Raw genomic sequence first — 20,934 nt, forward strand, 5'->3', positions numbered from 1 at the left:
TAATGTGTTCTAAGATAAAAAAAAAAAAAAAAAAAAAAAAAAAAATTGTTGACGAAAGACACGTCATCTATTTGAACGAAGATGCTCGTTTGAAAATTTTTAACCAAGTACTTTTTATTGGAAAATGTTATATTTATTATCTTTTTAAATTTACCACTCTTACTATTAATGATTAAGATAAGTTTAGTTTGTTCAAAAAAGATTTAAAGCAAAAATGAAACAATACAATTATGAGAAAAATAAAGCAATAATATAATTTAATACAACTTTAAAGTAATTACAGGGAAATTTTTATAATTTTCATCTCTTAACTCAATTTTTATAATTATCCAATGTGATATGATAGATTCTAATTATCTATCCAATAGACAAGAGGCTGGCTGTGAGAAGGGGACAGCTATAGATAGAGCGAGGATGAATATGACATAGTAGATGGTAGTACATATCTTTATTTTATATTTTATAAAAGATTAAAGATCTTTTTTTATCCCTAACAAAAAATACGGTGTTCACTTTAGTCTCTTACAAAAATAAATTAGTAAGTTAGTCCCTAACAAATTCAAGGTGGACCCATTTTAATTCTTTTGAGGGACTAATATAGGTCTTTTTTGAATTTGTGAGGAATCACGATTTCAACTAAATGAGTCCATTTTGAATTTGTTAAGGACTAACTGACTAATTTAGTTTTGTAAGGGACTAAAGTGGGGAACCATATTTTTTTGTTAGGGACTAAAAAGAATATTTAGTCTTTATAAAACAAACAGGAAAGCTGAGATATCTACTTTTCCTTGAAAAAGCATAAATATTTAAATATTGATGTAAATGGGTGTGGCTCATCAAGGATTTATAGCCTGATTTCCCTTAGGTCTGGTTTGCTTTATTTTTTAATTAGACCAGGTTTAATTTTCTAAAAAAGTCCATTTAAAAATTAGTTCACAAGTCCACTTTAAAAAGCCTAATGATATAATATATTTATGATGTATATGGTTCACTTAAAGATATTTTTTGATATTATAATTTATAATATTAATTTTCAAAGTAATAGGATTGATGATATTTTAACAAATAATAAATATTTATGATTGGTCCTTACTTTATTTAAAAATAAGTAGTTATTTTTTAAGAAGGTGATGTTACGCAAAAAAAAAATGATCAATTAAAGAAGGAAGGTTGCCAAGAACAAATAAAAAGCTCATAAAAATATTATTTCATGTATTATTATGAACATTTTTTAAAGATCTTTGTGATCTTGTAAAAAAACTGTTTGAGAAATTGTAATAAAATTTTCATGTGATCTTTATAAATATTATTTAATGTGATCTTTGTGAATAAGAAATTTTATCTTTTATATTTTAGTTTAATTTAGGCCTATAAATTTTAATTTGCAAATTAGAAGGTGTAATACCCAAAAATCCAAAAAAAAAAAGTATTGTTCACATTAACTGTAGCGCACCAAAAGGGCCAAAGTGGTGCAAAAAGTACCACAAAATATTGAAACGGCACAAGAAGCACCAAAATGGCGCAAGATGCATCGATCGGTATAAAATTTGATGTTGTTATCGAAAGATAACAATAAAATTAAAAATAAAAATAAAAATATAAAAACAAATAAATAAATAAATATTAAATAGTAATAAATAAAAATAAAGAAATATTAAATATGATTGTTATTTGAGTTATTATTTTCTTATTATAAATATGTTTTAAGAGAATAATATTTTTCACTAAAATGGGTAGATTGGTTATAGTTCAAAAAACACTAATATTACTAAGATTTATTCGACGTTTGTTTGTTTTTATGTTAACCTTTTCAGAGAGTAAACATACCAGTATGTATCTCATTGAAGTAGGATGAAGTATCATGATTAAAAATTATGAGGACCGAATGGAGTTCATGAAAAATGTGTATACAAACTTAGTTAAAATTCCTACTTGATGTAAAATAATTCAGAGATAAGAAATCAAAGTATTTGATTCAGTCATATGTGTATTTAAATTTTAAGTATATTTTATCATATATTTTATTTTATATATATTATACTCTTTAATTTAAGATAAAAATTAAGAAATAATATAATATCCTCTATACTAATCAGTTACAGGGTATATTACAAGAGGAAGGATATTCTTACTACCAAATTTTTTTACTACTAACTTACTACCTATCTAATCACCATTGAATCAAAGAGAGATAATGCTAAAAAAAATTTGAAAAAAGAGAAAATGTTGATCCAATGGTGATTAGATAGGTAGTAAGTTGGTAGTAAAAAATTTTGATAGTAAGAATATCCCTCCTCATATTATAATAGGCCTTAAAAGTCGGCTAGATTTTTTAATTTTTTTATAATAAATCAAATCAGACCTATAAATCAAGACTTTAATAAGCTAATAAGTCAATATAAACTCTAAATATTTTACATAAGCTTAGCAAAGCTATTGTAAATATTAGGTCTTTTATTATTATTAATATTTGTTGTATTGGGCCAAGCTCATTAGGTCAAGAATTAGGTTTTTTAGTCTCTATAAATAGAGACATCTTTGTATCAGATTAATACACTATTCAATAATATTTCAAATACCCTTTTCTTTCAAGTTGGTATCAGAGCCTCGTGTTCCGGGTTCAAACCTCGCCCCCCCACTTTCTTTTGGGGAATTTCTTAGCACAGGTAGGCTGAGCCTGTTGCATCATCCACTCTTCAAGCCCAATAGGCTCTTGTGTGAGGGGCGTCTTGAGATATATAGTCTCACATTGGTAGTATGAGCAACTAATGTGGAGTTTATAAGGCCTTGGGCACTCCCACCCTCTAAGCTAGCTTTTGGGGTGGTAACCTCAAGGTTCTTATCAAGTTGGTATCAGAGATCTCGATCCTGAGGGCTCTGCTTCGGCGCCTACGAAACCTTGTTTAGTCTTTTTTCGTCTCTCGCTGCTATCAGCCGCCACCGGAAAAAAAATTTCGGGGACCTCTTGGACCGAGAAGATCATTTTTTCTCTTCTTTTTCCTTTTCACACAACATAAGGTCAATGTTTGTGTGGCAAAACAAACGTTCTTCACACTGTTCATCGCTGGTCATCACGTTTCAACACTAACAGCACTATTCATCACGATTTTTGGATGTTTTCCGGCGACCGTTCAACTCCGATCAGCCCCAGATAGGTTCGCAACCCTTGGACGACCTTCGCCTGAAAAGCCCAGCCCGATCGGACTTCAGACGCGCCTCCACGCGCCGCTCCTTTCCCTGCGCGTGAAGCCCACGCGTCGCCAGCTTCACCGGCGCGTGACGGCGGTTCTGGAGGTCGGGCCACTGCAGTTCTGATCGACTCTCCAAGCTCGTTCTAGATCTGTGCTCAAATCTTTGATCGGACTTCGTTCGGTATTTTTTTCGAATTTTTTGGCTTCTTGGAGCTTTTTCGTTGACTATTTTTGTGCAGTATGGCCTCTTCTCAAAGGATTTCCTTAACAAAGTTTTATGGTGGTGCATCTTCTAGACCTAAGAGAGATGATCGATGGTGTTCTTATTGTAAAAGAACATGTCATATCAAGGGTTTATGCTTTCGCCTCCATGGAAAGCAAACTGTCTTAGAAAAGATGGCAAGGATGCGTGGTCAAGCGCATTTTACTTCCTCTGAAATAACCCCTGCACCTAATGAGACCCAACCTGCATTTCGTCCAGATGAATTGGAACGGCTCTGAACCATCCTTGATTATCTGAGTAAGCCATCTGATACTAGTGCTTTGGCTATGACTGGTATGAGCTCCAAAACTCATTCTTTTCTTTCTTCATGTAATGATTTTAAACATTCTTGGGTTGTTGATTCTGGTGCTACTGATCATATGGCTTGTTGTGCTGACTCCTTTACTTCTTATCATCCTACCATTGGAACCCATACAATAGCCATAGCTGATGGCTCACATACATCAGTTGCGGGTTCTGGTCACATAAACTTACAGCGGTCCTTACATCTTAAAGATGCTCTTCATGTTTCTAAACTCTCCACGAATCTTCTTTCTATTCATAAAATTACAAAAGATTTGAATTGTACTGTAACTTTCTTCCCTACCCATTGTGTTTTTCAGGATCTCACCACGGGGAAGACGATTGGTAGTGCTAAAGAGCAAGGTGGGTTGTACTATCTGGTGTCACAATCTCTCGCAAATAAAGTAACAGATCACATCTTCATGTCTCATGGTCAATCAACTGCTGATTCTTTGATTTGGCTTCATCATAAGCGTTTGGGACATCCTCCTTTTAGTTTACTCAAGTCTTTATTTCCATCATTGTTTTTGTCTAAGTCTGTTGAGTTTTTTCATTGTGATGTTTGTGAGTTTGCTAAGCATCATCGTGTGTCTTTTCCTTCTAGTAGTACTAAGAGTGTTGAGCCTTTTGATCTTATTCATTCTGATGTTTGGGGTCCTTCTAAAGTCCCTCATGCTTCTGGAAATAGATGGTTTGTTTCTTTTATTGATGATTGCACTCGTGTAACTTGGGTTTACTTAATGCGTGAAAAGTCTGAGGTACCACATCTGTTCTTTCAATTTTACAAAATGGTTGAGACCCAATTTGGTAAAAAAATCAAGAGACTAAGAACAGATAATGGTACTGAATATGTTAATTATAGTTTTTCCCAATTTATACGAAATAACGGTATGATTCATGAACTTACTTGTGTTGACACCCCTCAACAGAATGGGGTTGCTGAAAGAAAAAATCGTTACCTTCTTGAAGTGGCTCGTGCATTAATGTTTCAGACACATGTACCCAAATACTATTGGGGAGATGCTATTCTTACTGCAGCATTCTTGATCAACCGTTTACCCACTCGGGTACTTGATCATGTAAGTCCTATTCACTCTATAACTTCTTTTTTTCCTTCTATTCCAACTATGAGTCTTCCTCCACGAGTGTTGGGTGTGTTGCTTTTGTTCATGTTCATAAACATCATCGCAGTAAGTTGGACCCTAGGGCTATTAAATGTGTTTTTCTTGGTTATGTTCCCGATAAGAAGGGCTACAAGTGCTATCACCCTGGTAGTAGGAATTTTTTTGTTTCTATGGATGTTATATTTCAGGAATCTGAGTCTTTTTTCCAAGGTTCTCATCTTCAGGGGAAGAATCCTTCACCAGAAAGCTCATCACCTCCCTTCTTTGAGTCTTAGTGTCTACTCCTTTGCCTGTGTCAGTGTATCCTCCTCTTGTTCTTGTTCCTTCTGTGACTGATACATCAAGTTCACCAGAGATACGGAAGATTATGACACCTGAGTTGGTATATCAAAGAAGGAAACGACCCATATTGCCTCAGCAACAACCTCAATCGTCTGAACCACTGGTAAGTCCCGAATCTCATATTTCTGATCATGATGTTAATACTTCTGAGGACTTACCCATTAGGTCATTACTACTGATTCTGATGATTTACCCATTGCTCTTAGAAAAGGAAAAAGATCTTATCCCAAGAAATCTTGTTCCTCCTGTCCCTCTTGTACTCAATACCCTATCTCCCATTTTGTTTCCTCTGCTAATCTTTCTGTGCAGCACAAAAGCTTTGTTTCAGCACTAGACTCTATTGCAATCCCAAAATCAGTACATGAAGCCTTGAAAGATGGGAATTGGGCTCAAGCCATGCAAGAGGAGATGAATGCGTTGGAAAAAAATAAAACATGGGAGGTTATTGATAGGCCTAATGGAAAGAAAGCAATAGGGTGCAGATGAGTTTATGCCCTGAAATATAATTTTGATGGAACTCTTGAGAGATACAAAGCTCGATTAGTTGCCAAAGGTTACACTCAAACCTATGACATTGATTATGAAGAAACATTTGCTCCAGTTGCAAAGATGAATACGGTGAGAGTCTTGTTGTCCCTTGCTGCTCATTACGATTGGGATATAAATCAGTTTGATGTGAAAAATGTTTTCCTCAATGGTGAGTTAGAAGAAGAAGTCTACATGAAAATCCCGCCTGATTTTGATTCTGTGAAAGGAGAAAATAAAGTTTGTAGATTAAAAAAATCCTTCTATGGATTGAAGCAGTCACCTCGTGCCTGGTTTGGAAGGTTTACTAAGGTTATGATGACCTTAGGATACAGACAGAGTCAATGAGATCACACTATTTTCTTCAAGCATTCCCATAATGGGAAGCTTACTGTGCTCCTTGTATATGTTGATATTATTATCACAGGTGATGATTTTGTGGAGAAACAGATTCTGCAAACACGGCTTGCCTCTGAGTTTGAAGTCAAAAATCTTGGGAAACTGAGATATTTCTTAGGGATAGAAGTAGCTCATTCAAGGAAAGAAATTTTTATCAGCCAGAGAAAATATGTTCTAGATCTTCTCAAAGAAGCAGGAAAGCTCGGGTGTAAACCCTCTAATACTCTTATTGAGCAGAATCACAAGATAGGCTATGAAGAGGAGAGTCCGCCAATTGATAAAAGACAATATCAACGGCTAGTTGGGAAATTGATATATCTGGCTCATACTAAACCAGACCTAGCTTATGCTGTTAGTGTTGTCAGTCAGTTTATGCACGATCCAAAGGAGAAACACATGCAGGTAATAGAGAGAATTCTTCAGTATCTTAAAGCTACTCCTGGTAAAGGATTGTTATTCCGACGTGATGGCAATCTCTCTTCAGAAGTCTACACTGATGCTGATTATGTTGGATCCGTGACTGACCGTCGATCTACCACTGGTTATTGCATGTTTCTTTGGGGTAACTTAGTGACATGGAGAAGTAAGAAACAAGATGTGGTTGCCAGGTCAAGTGCAGAAGCTGAATTTCGAGCTATGGCTCAAGGCATTTGTGAGTTACTGTGGCTGAAAATTATACTTGATGATCTCTAAATAAAATGTGAGGGACCTATGAAGCTGCTATGTGACAATAAGTCCGCTATTTGTATAACTCATAATCCGGCTCAACATGATCGGACTAAACATATTGAGATCGACCGCCATTTCATCAAAGAGAAACTTAATAGCTAGTTGATTTCCACTCCATACATTCCCACTGGGCGTCAATTAACTGATCTATTAACAAAGGGACTTCCTTCAGACAGATTTCAAGAACTTACTAGCAAGCTAGGAATGATAAATATTTATTCCTCAGCTTGAGGGAAAGTGTTGTAAATATTAAATCTTTTATTATTATTAGTATTTGTTATATTGGGCCAAGAATTAAGTTTTTTAATCTCTATAAATAGAGACCTCTTTGTATCAATTTAATACACAATTCAATAATATTTCAAATACCCTTTTCTTTCAAGTAAAGCCAAAGCCTGACGATTTACACCCCATATGTAAATGAGCCAAACTACATTATCTGTATATTCTAGATGCGATTTACTATAACAAGTTAGCCCCTCAAGTGAAAAGTTATAGCTGCTCTATCTGAAAGGACCCTACAAAAATGAAAAATCAGCGAAAGCTTTTAGCTTTCTATACTTCCTCTAATTGAAAGTTGAACTTTTAATAAATCAGTGAATAAAACAATGTCCCAAGTCAATTTTCTCCCTGCTGTCAAACTAGATGTGTTGAGAAAACATTAACTTCATTAGAATCATATTACAAACATTAACTTAACATAATTCATACAAATAATGCACATTCAAACAGCCCTGAGACATTTTCTATTTGCACTGGGCCAAATTCCACAATAGTGGTGATTCACAAGAGGGGGTATAGAGTTACATAATCACTGAAAATACAGTTGTGGGGGGGGGGGGGGGGGGGGGGGGGGTTGAAAGCTTAGAAACTGATGAGTTAACACCTCCGGTAGGTCAAATGACAGAAATAGAATATGATTTCGGCAATGACCACCAGGTGCACATTAAATGGTAATAATTTAAGTAAATAGAAAACAGAAAAGACTGAAATCAGCAAAGCGGGCAGAGAGAGGACATATGCTGGAAATCTCTGCACAGTCCCGCAAATGGGAAGGAAACAATTGCATCACAGGTGGTTTCAACACCAGTTGAATGTAGAGCCAGAACAAGGCTACAGCTACAGCAAAATCTAAATTCTGCGTGCTCCGGTCGCAGGGTCGTGCCCTGAATTGGTGTCCTTGTGTTTTAGAGAAAGGTTTGCAAACTGAGATTCAAGGTCTCTGCTGTTGGTGCGTCTATGACTACCAGATGGTTTTTGCTGCGGCTGATGTGTCTGCTGCTGCTGAAACAATGCACGTAATCTTCCAATCTCTCTTTCCAGTACTTCCTGCTCCACTGAATTTCACATGACGTAGTTTTTAGTACACAAAACAAATTCCTGTCATATCTGATGAAACTAATGATCCCTAAAAAGAACTCAAGGGGCCAGCATTTTAGTCTCACGTTTTCTTGAAGTCATGTTTTTGGTATGCCACAAGGCGACCCCACCCACAAACCCTTTGGGTGCGAGACTCATCCCCACCAGTGGAGATTGAACCCAACACTGCAGACCACATGGTAGCTCAGGTTGCCAACTGAACCACACCTCATTTCTTTAAATCATGTTAATTCCTAACTTCCATCACTATCCTAAATGGCTTGATTCTTATAATATAAAAAAGTACGTAAGAATGAATATTTGTTTAGGCTGCTAATTCTACTATTATCTCAGTTATTTTATTACATCAATACAATGGAAGTAAGAAAAGATCTTCACTTCTACAATTATTCTCCACATAAACAAGACACAATGCAGCATTCACAGCAGTTCTCAACGAAAATGCTAAATAAGTAAAGAACAAAAAAAATCAAATAAGCATTAAATTTGCTCAAAACTCAAGAGTATGTGTATTTTTCAACTAGAAGAAAAACAAGAACAGAATGCTCAGGCAAAGAGCCTTCACACATAAAATTTTCGTAATGACAGAACAGATAATTAGAAATTTAGAACAAATGACACAGTACAAGAAAAGCTATTTAAGATTTCCAAAGCCTTGCCTAAAGGCAGATGAATTTGTTGTTAAAGCTCTAACACCACATTCCCCGCCTGTTTGGATGGGCTTCCAAAAAAAGTGCATTTTACAAAAGCTAAAGCTATTTAGATTTTTAAAGAAAATATTGGACTTTTGACTTCTACTTTTTTTAGAAGCTAAAACTTTTAGCTTCCAAACAGACTTTTTCTGAGAAGTTTTCTACAAGTCAGCCCTAAAAAAACACTTTTTTTTTCCCTACAAGTCAAACTATTTTTCATTTTAAATCTCCCACATAAAAAAAAATAATTTTCAATCTGGGGGAGTTTGGGTCTATGGTAAACTGAAATGAACAAGTAGGAGCAAACCTTATTATTAAATCTATGAGGTAGCACACAGTTAGTTTAATTTAATTCTGATCAATAGTCAGCTTTTAAAAGATCACTCAATCATGCATTGCTACCGCATTAAAATTTTTGACTATGGCAACAATTACCTAAAACTCGAACTCTTAATGATTTGTCAACACATAATTGAGTGATAGTTAAAAAACTTTACAATAAAAATGGATCAAAATTAAACTTGTTGCAATTTAGAAATTGCAGTAAAAAATATTTCCAACGTAGCAACAAATAACGAGATAAGTGGTTATTAAGTCATGATATGATTAACCATCAACCATTCTTGAAGTATTATACCACTAATTAATTGTTCCTGGACGAAAAAGATTTTAGTAATTCTCCCAAAATTACAAATGAGAAGGACAACTTTTGTTAACTAACAAAGAATACTATGGCAGGAAAATTTTGCAATGGAAGGGATTGAACCCTAGCTTTCCATGCATACATAAAACGAGTTGCATGACGCTCCCGATTACATCCAATGACACACATACTTTACCTATCATACAGCTCATTTGTCTATTTTCTGTACAAAATGAAAACTTTGACATTCGGTTTAAGGTCCTTGAGCTACAATTTTGATCCATCCCTAAGTTATTTGAGCATGACCCTTAAGATCAAATCTCCTATTTATTAATCTCATTCCAGTAATACTTCTTGCAGTCATGCTCAGGTACACAGAAGATAGAATTTGAATAACTTTGTACTTCCTTGCCAGTTATATGCTATAATCCAACTTAGAAAAACCTAATGTGTTTCTTTTTTATTAATTTATACAATAAAAAGCATCATAAATTCACAAGGATTTCACCAGCAGGAGTATGTCACATATTTGCAACTCCCTTGAAATGCACAGTACCCAGATTGGCATTACCAAGTAAAAAAGATTCCATTATGAAAACCTGAATGGCTAATTCTCATATGATATAAACTTACAATATTTGATAAGCTGCTCCTGTGCTAAACTTTCTAAACGTTGCTTGAGTGCTTTATTCTCCATACTCAGGATAAGATTCTGCTGGTTAAGAAATTCAAGCTCGGCTGAGACTTCAGAACCTTCAGCCTATGTATTGACATATAAAGAAACAGAATCAGAACTTTCAACTTTCCCCTGTTGGATATACATGCCTTTTCAAAATAAATAAAAAATGTCACTCTGCAAACATGCAGAATATTTTCTTATACTGAAATTTACCTGTAAAGCTTGCACATTTCTTTCCAGCTCGGCTATGTACTGAAGTTTACGGACCCGTGAACGTTGAGCAAATTGCCTGTATTATAAGTATTTCAGAATTTTTTTCCCTTTCCATATATCAATTTAATGGTTTCATAAAAACTTGTATAAACCAAATGGCAAAAAATAACCCAAAAACACCAAATTTTATTAATAAAGGGAAGCACAGTTTAACTTCTTTCTCAACATGATTGTAAAAACATGTAAAAACACCAGCTTTAGTAATGCAGACATCACTTTACAAATTACACCACAGATGATTGTCATATCTTTTCTCATTCTAAGTATATTATGAAGAAGTTATATGCCAAACTAGTAGTATAATCTTGAAATTCAATAATATAATCATATACAGTACATCTGGAAAAGTTTAAAAGGGTCAATGATAGAGTATGACATGACTTCATGGGTTTTCTATATGAAATCATTCTGCAAGGAAAAGCAAACCGGGAGAACAGAAGCAGAGGATAAAACCATTGATTCACCAGAACTTGCAGCCTTCAGTTCATATATTAGTGGTAAAATCAAACAATCACTGTAATAGCAATAAAATCAAAGACCAGATAAAATAACTACATACTGTTTAGCACGTTTTGTATCTGTTTCAAATGCAGATGACTTTGCATGTGAACCATCATTTCTTTCAAAAGATGATTTTGCATCCTGTAAATCAGATTCTACTGAATCATACTTTTCATTTGCAGTTGGTAGATGCCCATCTGCTTCATGTGGTGTGCATGGTAATCTTGAACTCTGAAAAGAAACATTATCTTTGCCAGAGGGGACATCACCCAGATTTGTTACAGCATTTGAAAAAGAGTCCCATGGCCTATTTTTCTGTTTTGCTGAGTTCATTTCTGTATACATGGGCATATGACGAGCATCCTTGCTGCGGTCAAAGTCTTGAGATAACCAAGATGAAACAGATGTCAAATTCTTATATTTATACTCATTTTGATCTGCATAACTGATGTTAGACATATTAATTGTGTCTATGTATGCAAAAGAATCGCTTGATGAACGACGATGACCACCCCTTCGGACAGGTGTCTCTGGCTCATTAAGGAGATCATCAATCCATGAAGGCTGCTCTTCTAAGACAAGGCTCTCAGATGAAGTACGTTGGTGGTGTCCCTCTCTAGGTTTGTTAGCAGCCTTTGAACCATGAGTAGAATTTGGGACATAATCAGCATATGCTTGGGAAACACTTGGAAATGGGCATTTAGGAGGCAGTAAAGCATGCTTTCCAGGACACATCAAATTTCTGATACTCGATGGGCCCTTTGAATTTGCCATAGAAGTAGAATCAATACCTGTCAAATAAAATGCTATGAGTCACCGAAGAATGTGTCCAAGTAAATTAAAGATAAAGATAAAGAATGGAATCCAATAGACAATTATGGAACGATCTTCTCGTGAAAATTTAAACAGGCCATCCACGATTCAACAAGAAGATCTGATATGCTTATGTTCTCATCTACCAAATATAACTACAAATTCAGGTTACTTGGTACAAAGATCCTGCAAATAATAGAAATTTGGATTATATGCACTGCTCACAGCACCAAAAGAGTCACTGCACCTGCTTCCCTATATTCTTTATAAACTAGTACAACAACGAACCGATATGTAACCAAAGCAGCTTTGTAAAAAATAATGCATCTCAGTAGTCTCAAGAATCATAAATGAGTAAAACAGATACTTCATTGCAAAAAAATGCCTAAGAACTAAATATCCCAGAGCTCCATAAGAGTGTTTTTCATTGGGTAAAAGTCCACATCATGCTGACAGCTTTATGGACCTATCTTTTGATTTTTATTTTCCAAATTGTAATCCTAACTAATATTTGTCCAGCCATCTCATGAACAATCTTAAATTCTCATTTAACATAGATTTTATTCCAGATAGTTGACTAACGTTGTCCACCTTTCCTTCCCTTGCAGTACGGGAACATCACATATCCAATTGGTCCATAAATTGTCATTATAAGCAAAACAAACCTGATATGGAATAGTATCAAGCACATTAGCGATCCCATCACTCATAACAATCACCAATGTTTTGAAGTTAAAACCACTGCTATATTGCTGAACAAATTGGCCTTAAATTTATTTAAATAAAAATCAAACCCAAACAATTCTGCCTACCAAGGCAACAGTTCACTACCAATGTAACAGAAGACTATATAACAATAATTTCAAAAAAAAAAAAAAAAATCAGTAGAAAGGAAAATCCAAAACTAGAGAAAAAAAGGGGGGCGGGGGTGAGGAATCCAATCCAAAAAGAAAAAAAATTAAAGATGATATATTAAAAAATAAGTAAATAAAAAACTGAACCCAATTGCTAAAGTTTCTGTTTAATTTTCCCAGGACCCAGATGAGGAAAAAAAACAAAGACGGAAACTTTACTTTGCTGTATTTTCTATAAAATCTACACAAAACATGCATATAAATGCATTCAGCGAATATAGAAAAAAAAAATCTTAAAAAAAAAGGGAAGGAAAATTAGTGTTTATAGAAACGAAAATAATGCAATGTACGACACTGTAGCATCAATAGACCAATGATTTTAAGCTGATTGAACGAATTCAGGATGTTTAGAGAGATGGATTCGTATCGCAAACAAATAAAAAATTTAAGAAAAATCCAAAAGGAAAGAAAGAACAAAAAAAAAAACTGACCTTTGCAGATTGGAGATTCGAGATCCCAAAATGCAATGGTAAAAGGGCTTGAAACGAAAGCAAAGTTTCTCTCTTTCTTTCCTAGTCCTGGGTTGGTTTCTTCAACTACCTTTCTCTTCTCTCCTCTGTCTTCTCGTTGAAGCTAGGGCTTGATTGTAAAACCATGACAAGTATTACTCTTCCTTCATCTTTTGCTATTTAACATTTTATTCCAAAAAAAAAAAAAAAAATGTGAACTAAAAATTAAAAAAGAAAAATCAACTTAGGCTTTGGCACCACAAACATTAAAATAGTTGTTGTATAGCTGTCCAACTTGTATGTAATGTCATTGGAAAATGGGTTCGAGACGTGGGGTTGGATCTATGTATCTTGAAAAATGTTAAAATTGACAACTAAAATTTTTGAGTCTTTTTTTTTTACTAACCTAATCTATTTCGGATTCGATCTAGCTTTATCTGGCTCTATGTAGTAGCTTAGCACATCCTTAATACTTAATAGTGTTAATATTAATTAGATTTATTGAATTTCTGTACTAATATAAGTGAGATAATACCTTGCATAATAAATGATAGTATATTATGAAAAACTTTTTTTGATACCAAATTGTAAGAAATCATATCCTAAATTCTAAATTCTAATACCAAATATAAGAAATCATAAAATAGGATTATATAAAATTAAAACACCAGAGAAGTTTAGGCTTATTTGAAGCCATAATTTTTTATTTCTATTTTGTTTCTAACTTGCTCCGATATTTCTGCAAGGTTTAAAATATCAGAATCTTTCTTTGTAGTACACATAATTCCCTGATCATAGCTTTCAATTGGGCAAGTTGTGGAGCAACTGTTTTTTAACGTACCGTGAATGCATAAGGGACTTAACCAAACGTATTCATCCTAATTCCTTTCTCATTATGGACCTATGAGTTAGGTCTACACTGTTACCCACATTAAGCAGTGTTACAAATATTCAAACTCACACTAAATGATCACTTCACTAAATGGACTTTATACTGCACCTGTATGGATCATGACTTAACCTGTTTTTATAAAAACAATAAATATGGCCACCAATGCCATATTGGGAAAAACATAAAATCTTAATCCCGACTTGCCCCGAACTTGAGATTTGTCCCATAGTCAGTTCAAAGAGTCGAAAATCGTGGAGATACCAAGAGACATCCTATTCACCTCAAAGAGATAATTAATGATGGTATAAAAATAAAAACTTTTTTGTGAGATTTTAAGAGAAATTCTAATATGTTATTAGAGAATTTCCCCCACCCCGAGTCAGGTTTTGATGGTATACTAAAGCATTTAAAAATTGAGTTTACTATATAGTCACATTATTTAATAAATTTAATAACTATCTTATTAAATAATGTGACAATATATTATTAAGCATTACCAAATATTTTTATATTAATAGTGCATTTAAATTGGATTCTTACAATTTATCATACTTTATTATATCTACAAATACCCCTACGAGAAAAGTCTTAATTTTCGACGGAATTTTTCGACGAAAATAGATTCCGTCGAATTTTTTTGATGAAAAACGAATTCCATCGAAAATATTATAAAAAATAAATAAAAAAGAAAATATATTTGTGAATTTTTGACGGAAAAAGAATTCCATCGAAAGTTTTATAAAAAATAAATAAATAAAAATTATACTTCTAAATTTTTCGACGAAATATTAATTCTGTCGAAAACTTTATAAAAAATAAATTAAAAAGAAATTATATTTCTAAATTTTTCAACGGAATATAAATTTCGTCGAAAACTTTATAAAAAATAAATCAAAAAAAATTATATTTGTGAATTTTTCAACGGAACGATAAAACACGTCAAACCATCACATAAGAAATTAATGCTACTTGAAATATTGGTATGTTTACTAATTCTTGAATATTTTCAACCTTCATGTAATCTGTTCAAACCATCACACAGTTTTTGTTTGTGTTGTCTTGGTGAGTTGGAAACGAATCTCCATGTCTTGCGTGATTGTAAGCATGCTCGTGGAATTTGAGACTATCTAGTATTACCTCATCATATGAGCTCATTCTATAGCGTCGACTTGAGAGGTTGGGTTGAGAAGAATATTACAATGTCATGGGTCATGAGAGCCTAGATGATTGGCGTGATTTATTCTTAATCTCTTGTTGGTTTTTATGGAGTTGGAGAAATAAAAGTGTCCGTGATTCTAGCTTCACTCATCCCACTCATGGGTTGAAATTGATTCGTATGTATATTGAGGAGATGTACAAGGGGCAGGAAGCTTTTGCAGACTGGTATCTCCAGTAATACCCGATCTATTAAGTGGATACCACCGAGAGTAAATTGGGTGAAGATCAATGTTGATGGAGCGGTCGAAAGGATTGGCGATAGGGCTGCTTGTGGCGGGTTAATCCGTTCTGCTGATGGTTTATGGCTTGGTGGTTTTGAGTATCATATTGGTGCTTGTACTCCAGTTATGGCAGAATTGCGGGGAACCCTTAAAGGTTTGGAGATATGCTGGCAATTGGGGTTTAGGAAGGTGGAACTAGAAGGAGATGCTTCTGAAGTTTTCTCTATTCTTGTAGATTGCAATGCAGCTTGTCAGCCGCGCATCGTGGCTAAGATACAAGCACTTATTGCTCAGGACTGGAAGGTTACTCTTATTCCTAGAGATGCAAATTCATGTGCAGATTGGTTAGCTAAGTCTGCTCTTCAGGAAAGATCTGGATTTTGGCATCATCAAATCATGCCAAATCAGCTTGCTCATCTTTTTGATCAAGATCTCCATGGGATTATTGACCTTGGATAGTTTGTAGTTTTTGTTTGTTTTCTGTTGGTTTTTGTTTAGGGCTATGCCCCTTATTGTTATAAAAAAAAAAAAATGTTGATAAAACACGTCATCCTATTTGAATAAAATGCTCTTGAAAAATTTTGGCTAAGTTTTTCTTTATTGGTGATTAAGATAAATTTAGCTTGTTCAAAAAAATTTAAAGCAAAAACGGAACGATTTATTTTAATACAGTTTTTAAGAAATCAACTTAGGCGACAAGTATATTTATTTTTAATATAGTAGTTGAAAAAGAAATTTTATTTACAGTAGAATCTTTATAGTTTTCATCTCTTAACTTAATTTTAGGTTTTATTTTAGTCATACATCTATATATTTTTTATTTTATCCAAAATTTATTTAAAGCTCATTAGATTCATCCCTAACAGTACTTCAAGAAATAACCGGATAATATCAATTGTGTACTCATGCTTGCATAACAGGAGCAATATTTGTGTGGTCCGGGCCTAAAAAATATTTTTTTGAAAGAGAGAGGAGAGATAAAAAAAAATTTATCCAAGTGTCAATTTCTTAGTGAAAGGACCATCGTGATTTTTTTGAATATTTGTGGGATTTTTGGCTTAAAATGTAATCGTTTAAAATTTATTTATATTTTTTGGAGAGGATAAAGAGGCACAATCTGAAATTAGATTATTTTTTTGATACATAAAAAAGGATTAAAACACATGCCACCTAATAAAATTATTCACACCCCTCACTACTAAACTAATTCTAGTGGCTTATCCCAAATCAAATTTTAATTTGGTGTATTAATTAAAACTTTGTAACGATAGAGTTATTTGAGTCTCTTTATTATACTTTAAAGATTGAAAATTAGACCATGAGAATTAACAGCTTTGCGCTCCGACATGCATTATTTGCTGACTCGGCCACTTGATTCCTCTTCTCTGGTGTCTGCAAGTTATCCTAAAACACTAAAGCAAATAATGGTGTAAAAAAAACAAGCAGCAAATTAACATCTAAAACAACAAGAATCACTTTCAGTCCAAGCCTAACATCATGAATGAGAACTCTATTTCCAAGAGTTATCATATAGTTCACAATTCTTATTATTATGATGGAAAATTGTTCTGAATTTCCTTTTCAACGTATAATGAATCTTTTTAACTTCCACTATATTTATCCCAACCACCAACATAGTAGAAAGTTGAAACAACATAGTTATGAGAAAAACTAAAAATAGTTATCTGATTTAATGCTATTTTTTAACAAATGAACTTATACGAAAACTATAGTTATTTACAAATATATTAGTTCAAAAAGAAATTTTTTATAGGAAACATTTTAGTTTTCATCTCTTAGTTTTTGGTTTTATTTTAGTCATACATCTATTTATTTTATTTTTTTGGGTGAAAAGTCATACATACATCTATATTATTTTATTTTGTTCCAAATTTGTATAAAACTCATTGATTCATCCATGCATAATATTAATTCAAGAAAAATAGTAGCCGGATAATGTCAATTGTGTATGCTTGCAAAATACTCTGCAACGATTTCCATCAACATCTATACTGATACTAGTTGGAATGGATGTGATAGGTTTTGTAAATATATGAGATAAAAATAAAAAATATTAATAAGATGAAAAAAAAATTATGTAATATTTTTTGAAAATCAGCTGGTGCCTTGAAACAACTCAAACAAGTGACTTTGCCGCTGCAAATGACCAGTGAAAAATGATTTCATAAATAACCATAAATATTTTGATATTAGGGATGAAAAAATAGAAAACCACATTTTCTATTCTATCATCCCTAACATCAAAATACATGACTGATGAATACATGCCCATTATCTTTGGTCTTGCAAGATAACCATATTCTTAAAATTCTTAAAATTTCAACCAACATAGTAGTTTGATGGATGGTGTGCAAAAAAAGGGAGGAGAGTGAATATTTGAAGAGTGATCCTTCCCAATAGCAAATAAGAGTGAAGAAAAAACACAAGTGTTGTGTGGACTCACTATTGAGTGTAAAGTGCGTGTGATGCTTTGGTCCTCAATCAACACTACAATACTCTTTACATGATTTTTGAATTGAAAAATGAAGCATGATTCTTGAATGAAATATGATTACTAGTGTAAAGTGCATGAGATGCTTTCAATCAACACTATAATACTCTTTACATGATTTTTTAATTGAAAAAATGGAGCACGATTCTTGAATGAAACATAATTTTTGAATGATGCAGAAGTTAGTAGTCAAATGAAATATAATTTTTGAACGATGTACATATAATATGGAAGACAATTTTTAAAACTTTATTATAAAAATTATTTGGTGAGGATATAATTTTTAATATTTTAAAAAAACTAAAAGTTATTTATGTATTTTAATATATTTTATTTAAAATTATAACTTTTAAATTTTTTTAATAATTTAAAATAAGAAATAATGTGTAAATAAGTAAAAAAAGAGTAGTTTAAAAAATCAATTTTAAAATATCATATAAAATTTTATTAAGGGGTATTCCAATCTATTTATATCATATTATAACATCATATGGTTCAACCCAAACACTGAATAAGACATGAGTTTATCATGTTCATATATTATATTTCTCTTATCCAATTCTCTTATAGTATCTATTGTTATCTTATCTTTCCACCTCCGGAGCTCTAAAGATTTGAACACTAGCCGAGAACAAATAAATATAGACATATCAACAAAATATATAATGCGCAACTACGTTAAAAATAGAGACTTAATACAGTCCAAAACAAAGTATAACTATATGACTTTTTAACCCTTTTGCCCTTCATTAATTAATTAATAATCATTTTGCCCCTTATTGAAAACTATCTACCAATCTGCTCCTCTTTAATCAATTAAATTGAATATTTAATCGATTAAATAGTCAAAACTGACAAAAATCGTTGACTTGAAGATTTAATCGATTAAAACTTTAACTTAATCGATTAAATCTTCAAAGATTTCATATGTATCTTCACTCTCCAATGAAACAAAATTCAACTAAAACGATATTTATTCAGTGAAGTGTAAACCCCAAACAGCTAACAATACACCATTAACTAATTTTTAAAAGTGGAGTAAATAATGAATATAAATCTAAAACGAAAAGTAATGATTGATAGATGTATGATTGAACCACGAGAACCCGCTAACAATACACCGAATACTTCGTCCGCATTGGAGAGTGAAGATACATATGAAATCTTTGAAGATTTAATCGATTAAGTTGAATATTTAATCGATTAAATCTTCAAGTCAATGATTTTTGTCAGTTTTGACCATTTAATCAATTAAATATTCAATTTAATCGATTAAAGAGGGACAGATTGGTAGATAGTTTTCAATAAAGGACAAAATGATTATTAATTAATTAATGAGGGACAAAAAGATCAAAAAGCTATAACTATCTCCAGTTATAAAAACTTACAAAATTATTAAAGCTAATAAATGATTAATAATTTACTTGAAAAATATAAATCCCATAGGCCATAATTTCACTATTATCTTTTAGCATAATGAGAATATTTTTTATTATTTTTTGGATACATAATGAGAATATTTTGAAACGCTAATTCAGCTAGTTGGCTAATTCAACTAATAAGATAAGTAATTGAGTAATTTATTAGATATTTTCAAGTTAAAATTTCACAATTTTGTCTCTATCTCTCTCTGTAAACATTTATAAATTTTAACATAACCCCAAAGGAGATAAATACAAAATTAAAATTTTCATTGGAAATCTTAACCTAAGAAATTCCGACTTTTGCTTGCTTCAAAATGAATACAGCATAAAAAATTTAAGATTGAAAAAAGAGCATATAATCATCAACCAGAAATATTTGATTCTTGGTCACCGTGCCAACATCGTCGACATTCTCTTCCGCCAGCGGGGAGTTGAGCGACGAAAGGAGAAGGGGAAAGGTCCGTTAGCCCATTAGTGATGTTCTTCTTCTTCTTCAAACTTTGATTTTCTTATTTGATCTTCCTTTTCTGTACTCACTCGATCCTCTGTTTGTTAAGTACATTAACTTTGACTTCAACGGAGAAAGACTACAATATTATTATTATTTTTATTTTTATTATTATCATGCAAAGGATCATTGACCTACCTACTATGTTACATCATAATAGGTGCATATGATCTGACATGCATCCATTGTTAATTTATTGAGATACAGTTATTCACTTTGAGCAAAACTCTAATTAATTATTATGCATGATTATTGAATCTTTAATATATTTCATTTGTTAATTGTTTTTTAAGTCAACTTGATACTATTACTAAATTTGAATTATATTTATTTTAACAAATCGCCGAAAACATATTTATCCTAGCGTAAATAATACTAGTTTTATTATTAATGACTTTTATGATATGAAAAAAGCATGATATTGTTTTTTAAAATTGGGGATAATTTTTGGGGTAAAGGATTTCTCCAATCACCGGAGAAAAAGTTATTTCCAGTGAGCTTAAAATGACGTTATTTTAAAACGAGAGTCAAGATATTTTTGTAATTATAATATATTGCAGGGTTATATTAGTCTTTGTCATTATAATTTTTTAATCTTACAACTCAAAACGACGTCGTTTTGAGCTCACTGGAGCTGGAGAAATACTTTTCCCATAATTTTTTAGTACTTTTGTAATTTTGACAACTATGCGATAAATTTATTAAAATTAGAGACACATAATTCACGGATGTAACGATGCTAGCTAGTCCAAGGGATGTTGGATGTAGTGATGCTAGCCCAAGAGATGTTGGACATAATCCATGTGCATTCATGGAGCCAAAAAGTCAATCTTAGAGGAAGTTAGTACTAAAGCTAACAGCTATGTAAGAAGTAAATGAGATTTACTTATGATTTTGGAAACGAGCTAGTGTCAAGGCACTTATTGGTTCTAATGTGGCT

General features: G+C 32.7%; 1 protein-coding gene across 1 annotated transcript; it reads right to left on the reverse strand.

The window, feature by feature from the left end:
• Window positions 1-7,802: 7,802 nt before the first annotated feature.
• LOC133309020 (uncharacterized protein At4g06598-like) lies at window positions 7,803-13,355 on the reverse strand. Its single transcript, XM_061509763.1, has 5 exons — window positions 13,202-13,355; window positions 11,102-11,834; window positions 10,483-10,558; window positions 10,224-10,350; window positions 7,803-8,212 (listed from the first exon to the last, which is right to left on the reverse strand). Exons 2-5 carry the CDS (start codon window positions 11,815-11,817, stop codon window positions 8,007-8,009), a joined length of 1,125 nt encoding a protein of 374 aa, XP_061365747.1. The 5' UTR covers window positions 11,818-11,834; window positions 13,202-13,355; the 3' UTR covers window positions 7,803-8,006.
• Window positions 13,356-20,934: the final 7,579 nt, after the last annotated feature.

Source organism: Gastrolobium bilobum, unplaced genomic scaffold (assembly GCF_033153095.1).
Source record: "Gastrolobium bilobum isolate Gb01-03AN ecotype WA unplaced genomic scaffold, APGP_CSIRO_Gbil_v1 utg8041, whole genome shotgun sequence".
Classification (NCBI taxonomy): domain Eukaryota; kingdom Viridiplantae; phylum Streptophyta; class Magnoliopsida; order Fabales; family Fabaceae; genus Gastrolobium; species Gastrolobium bilobum.

Bases quoted from the DNA above. Each gene is read 5' to 3' on its own strand.
- LOC133309020 (XM_061509763.1), bottom strand. From the start codon at position 11,817: ATGGCAAATTCAAAGGGCCCATCGAGTATCAGAAATTTGATGTGTCCT. The intron at 10,351-10,482 runs GTAAATTTCAGT...GTCAATACATAG, and splicing joins GAAATGTGCAAGCTTTACAG to GCTGAAGGTTCTGAAGTCTC. The intron at 8,213-10,223 runs GTAAGTTTATAT...TGTGAAATTCAG, and splicing joins GGAGCAGCTTATCAAATATT to TGGAGCAGGAAGTACTGGAA.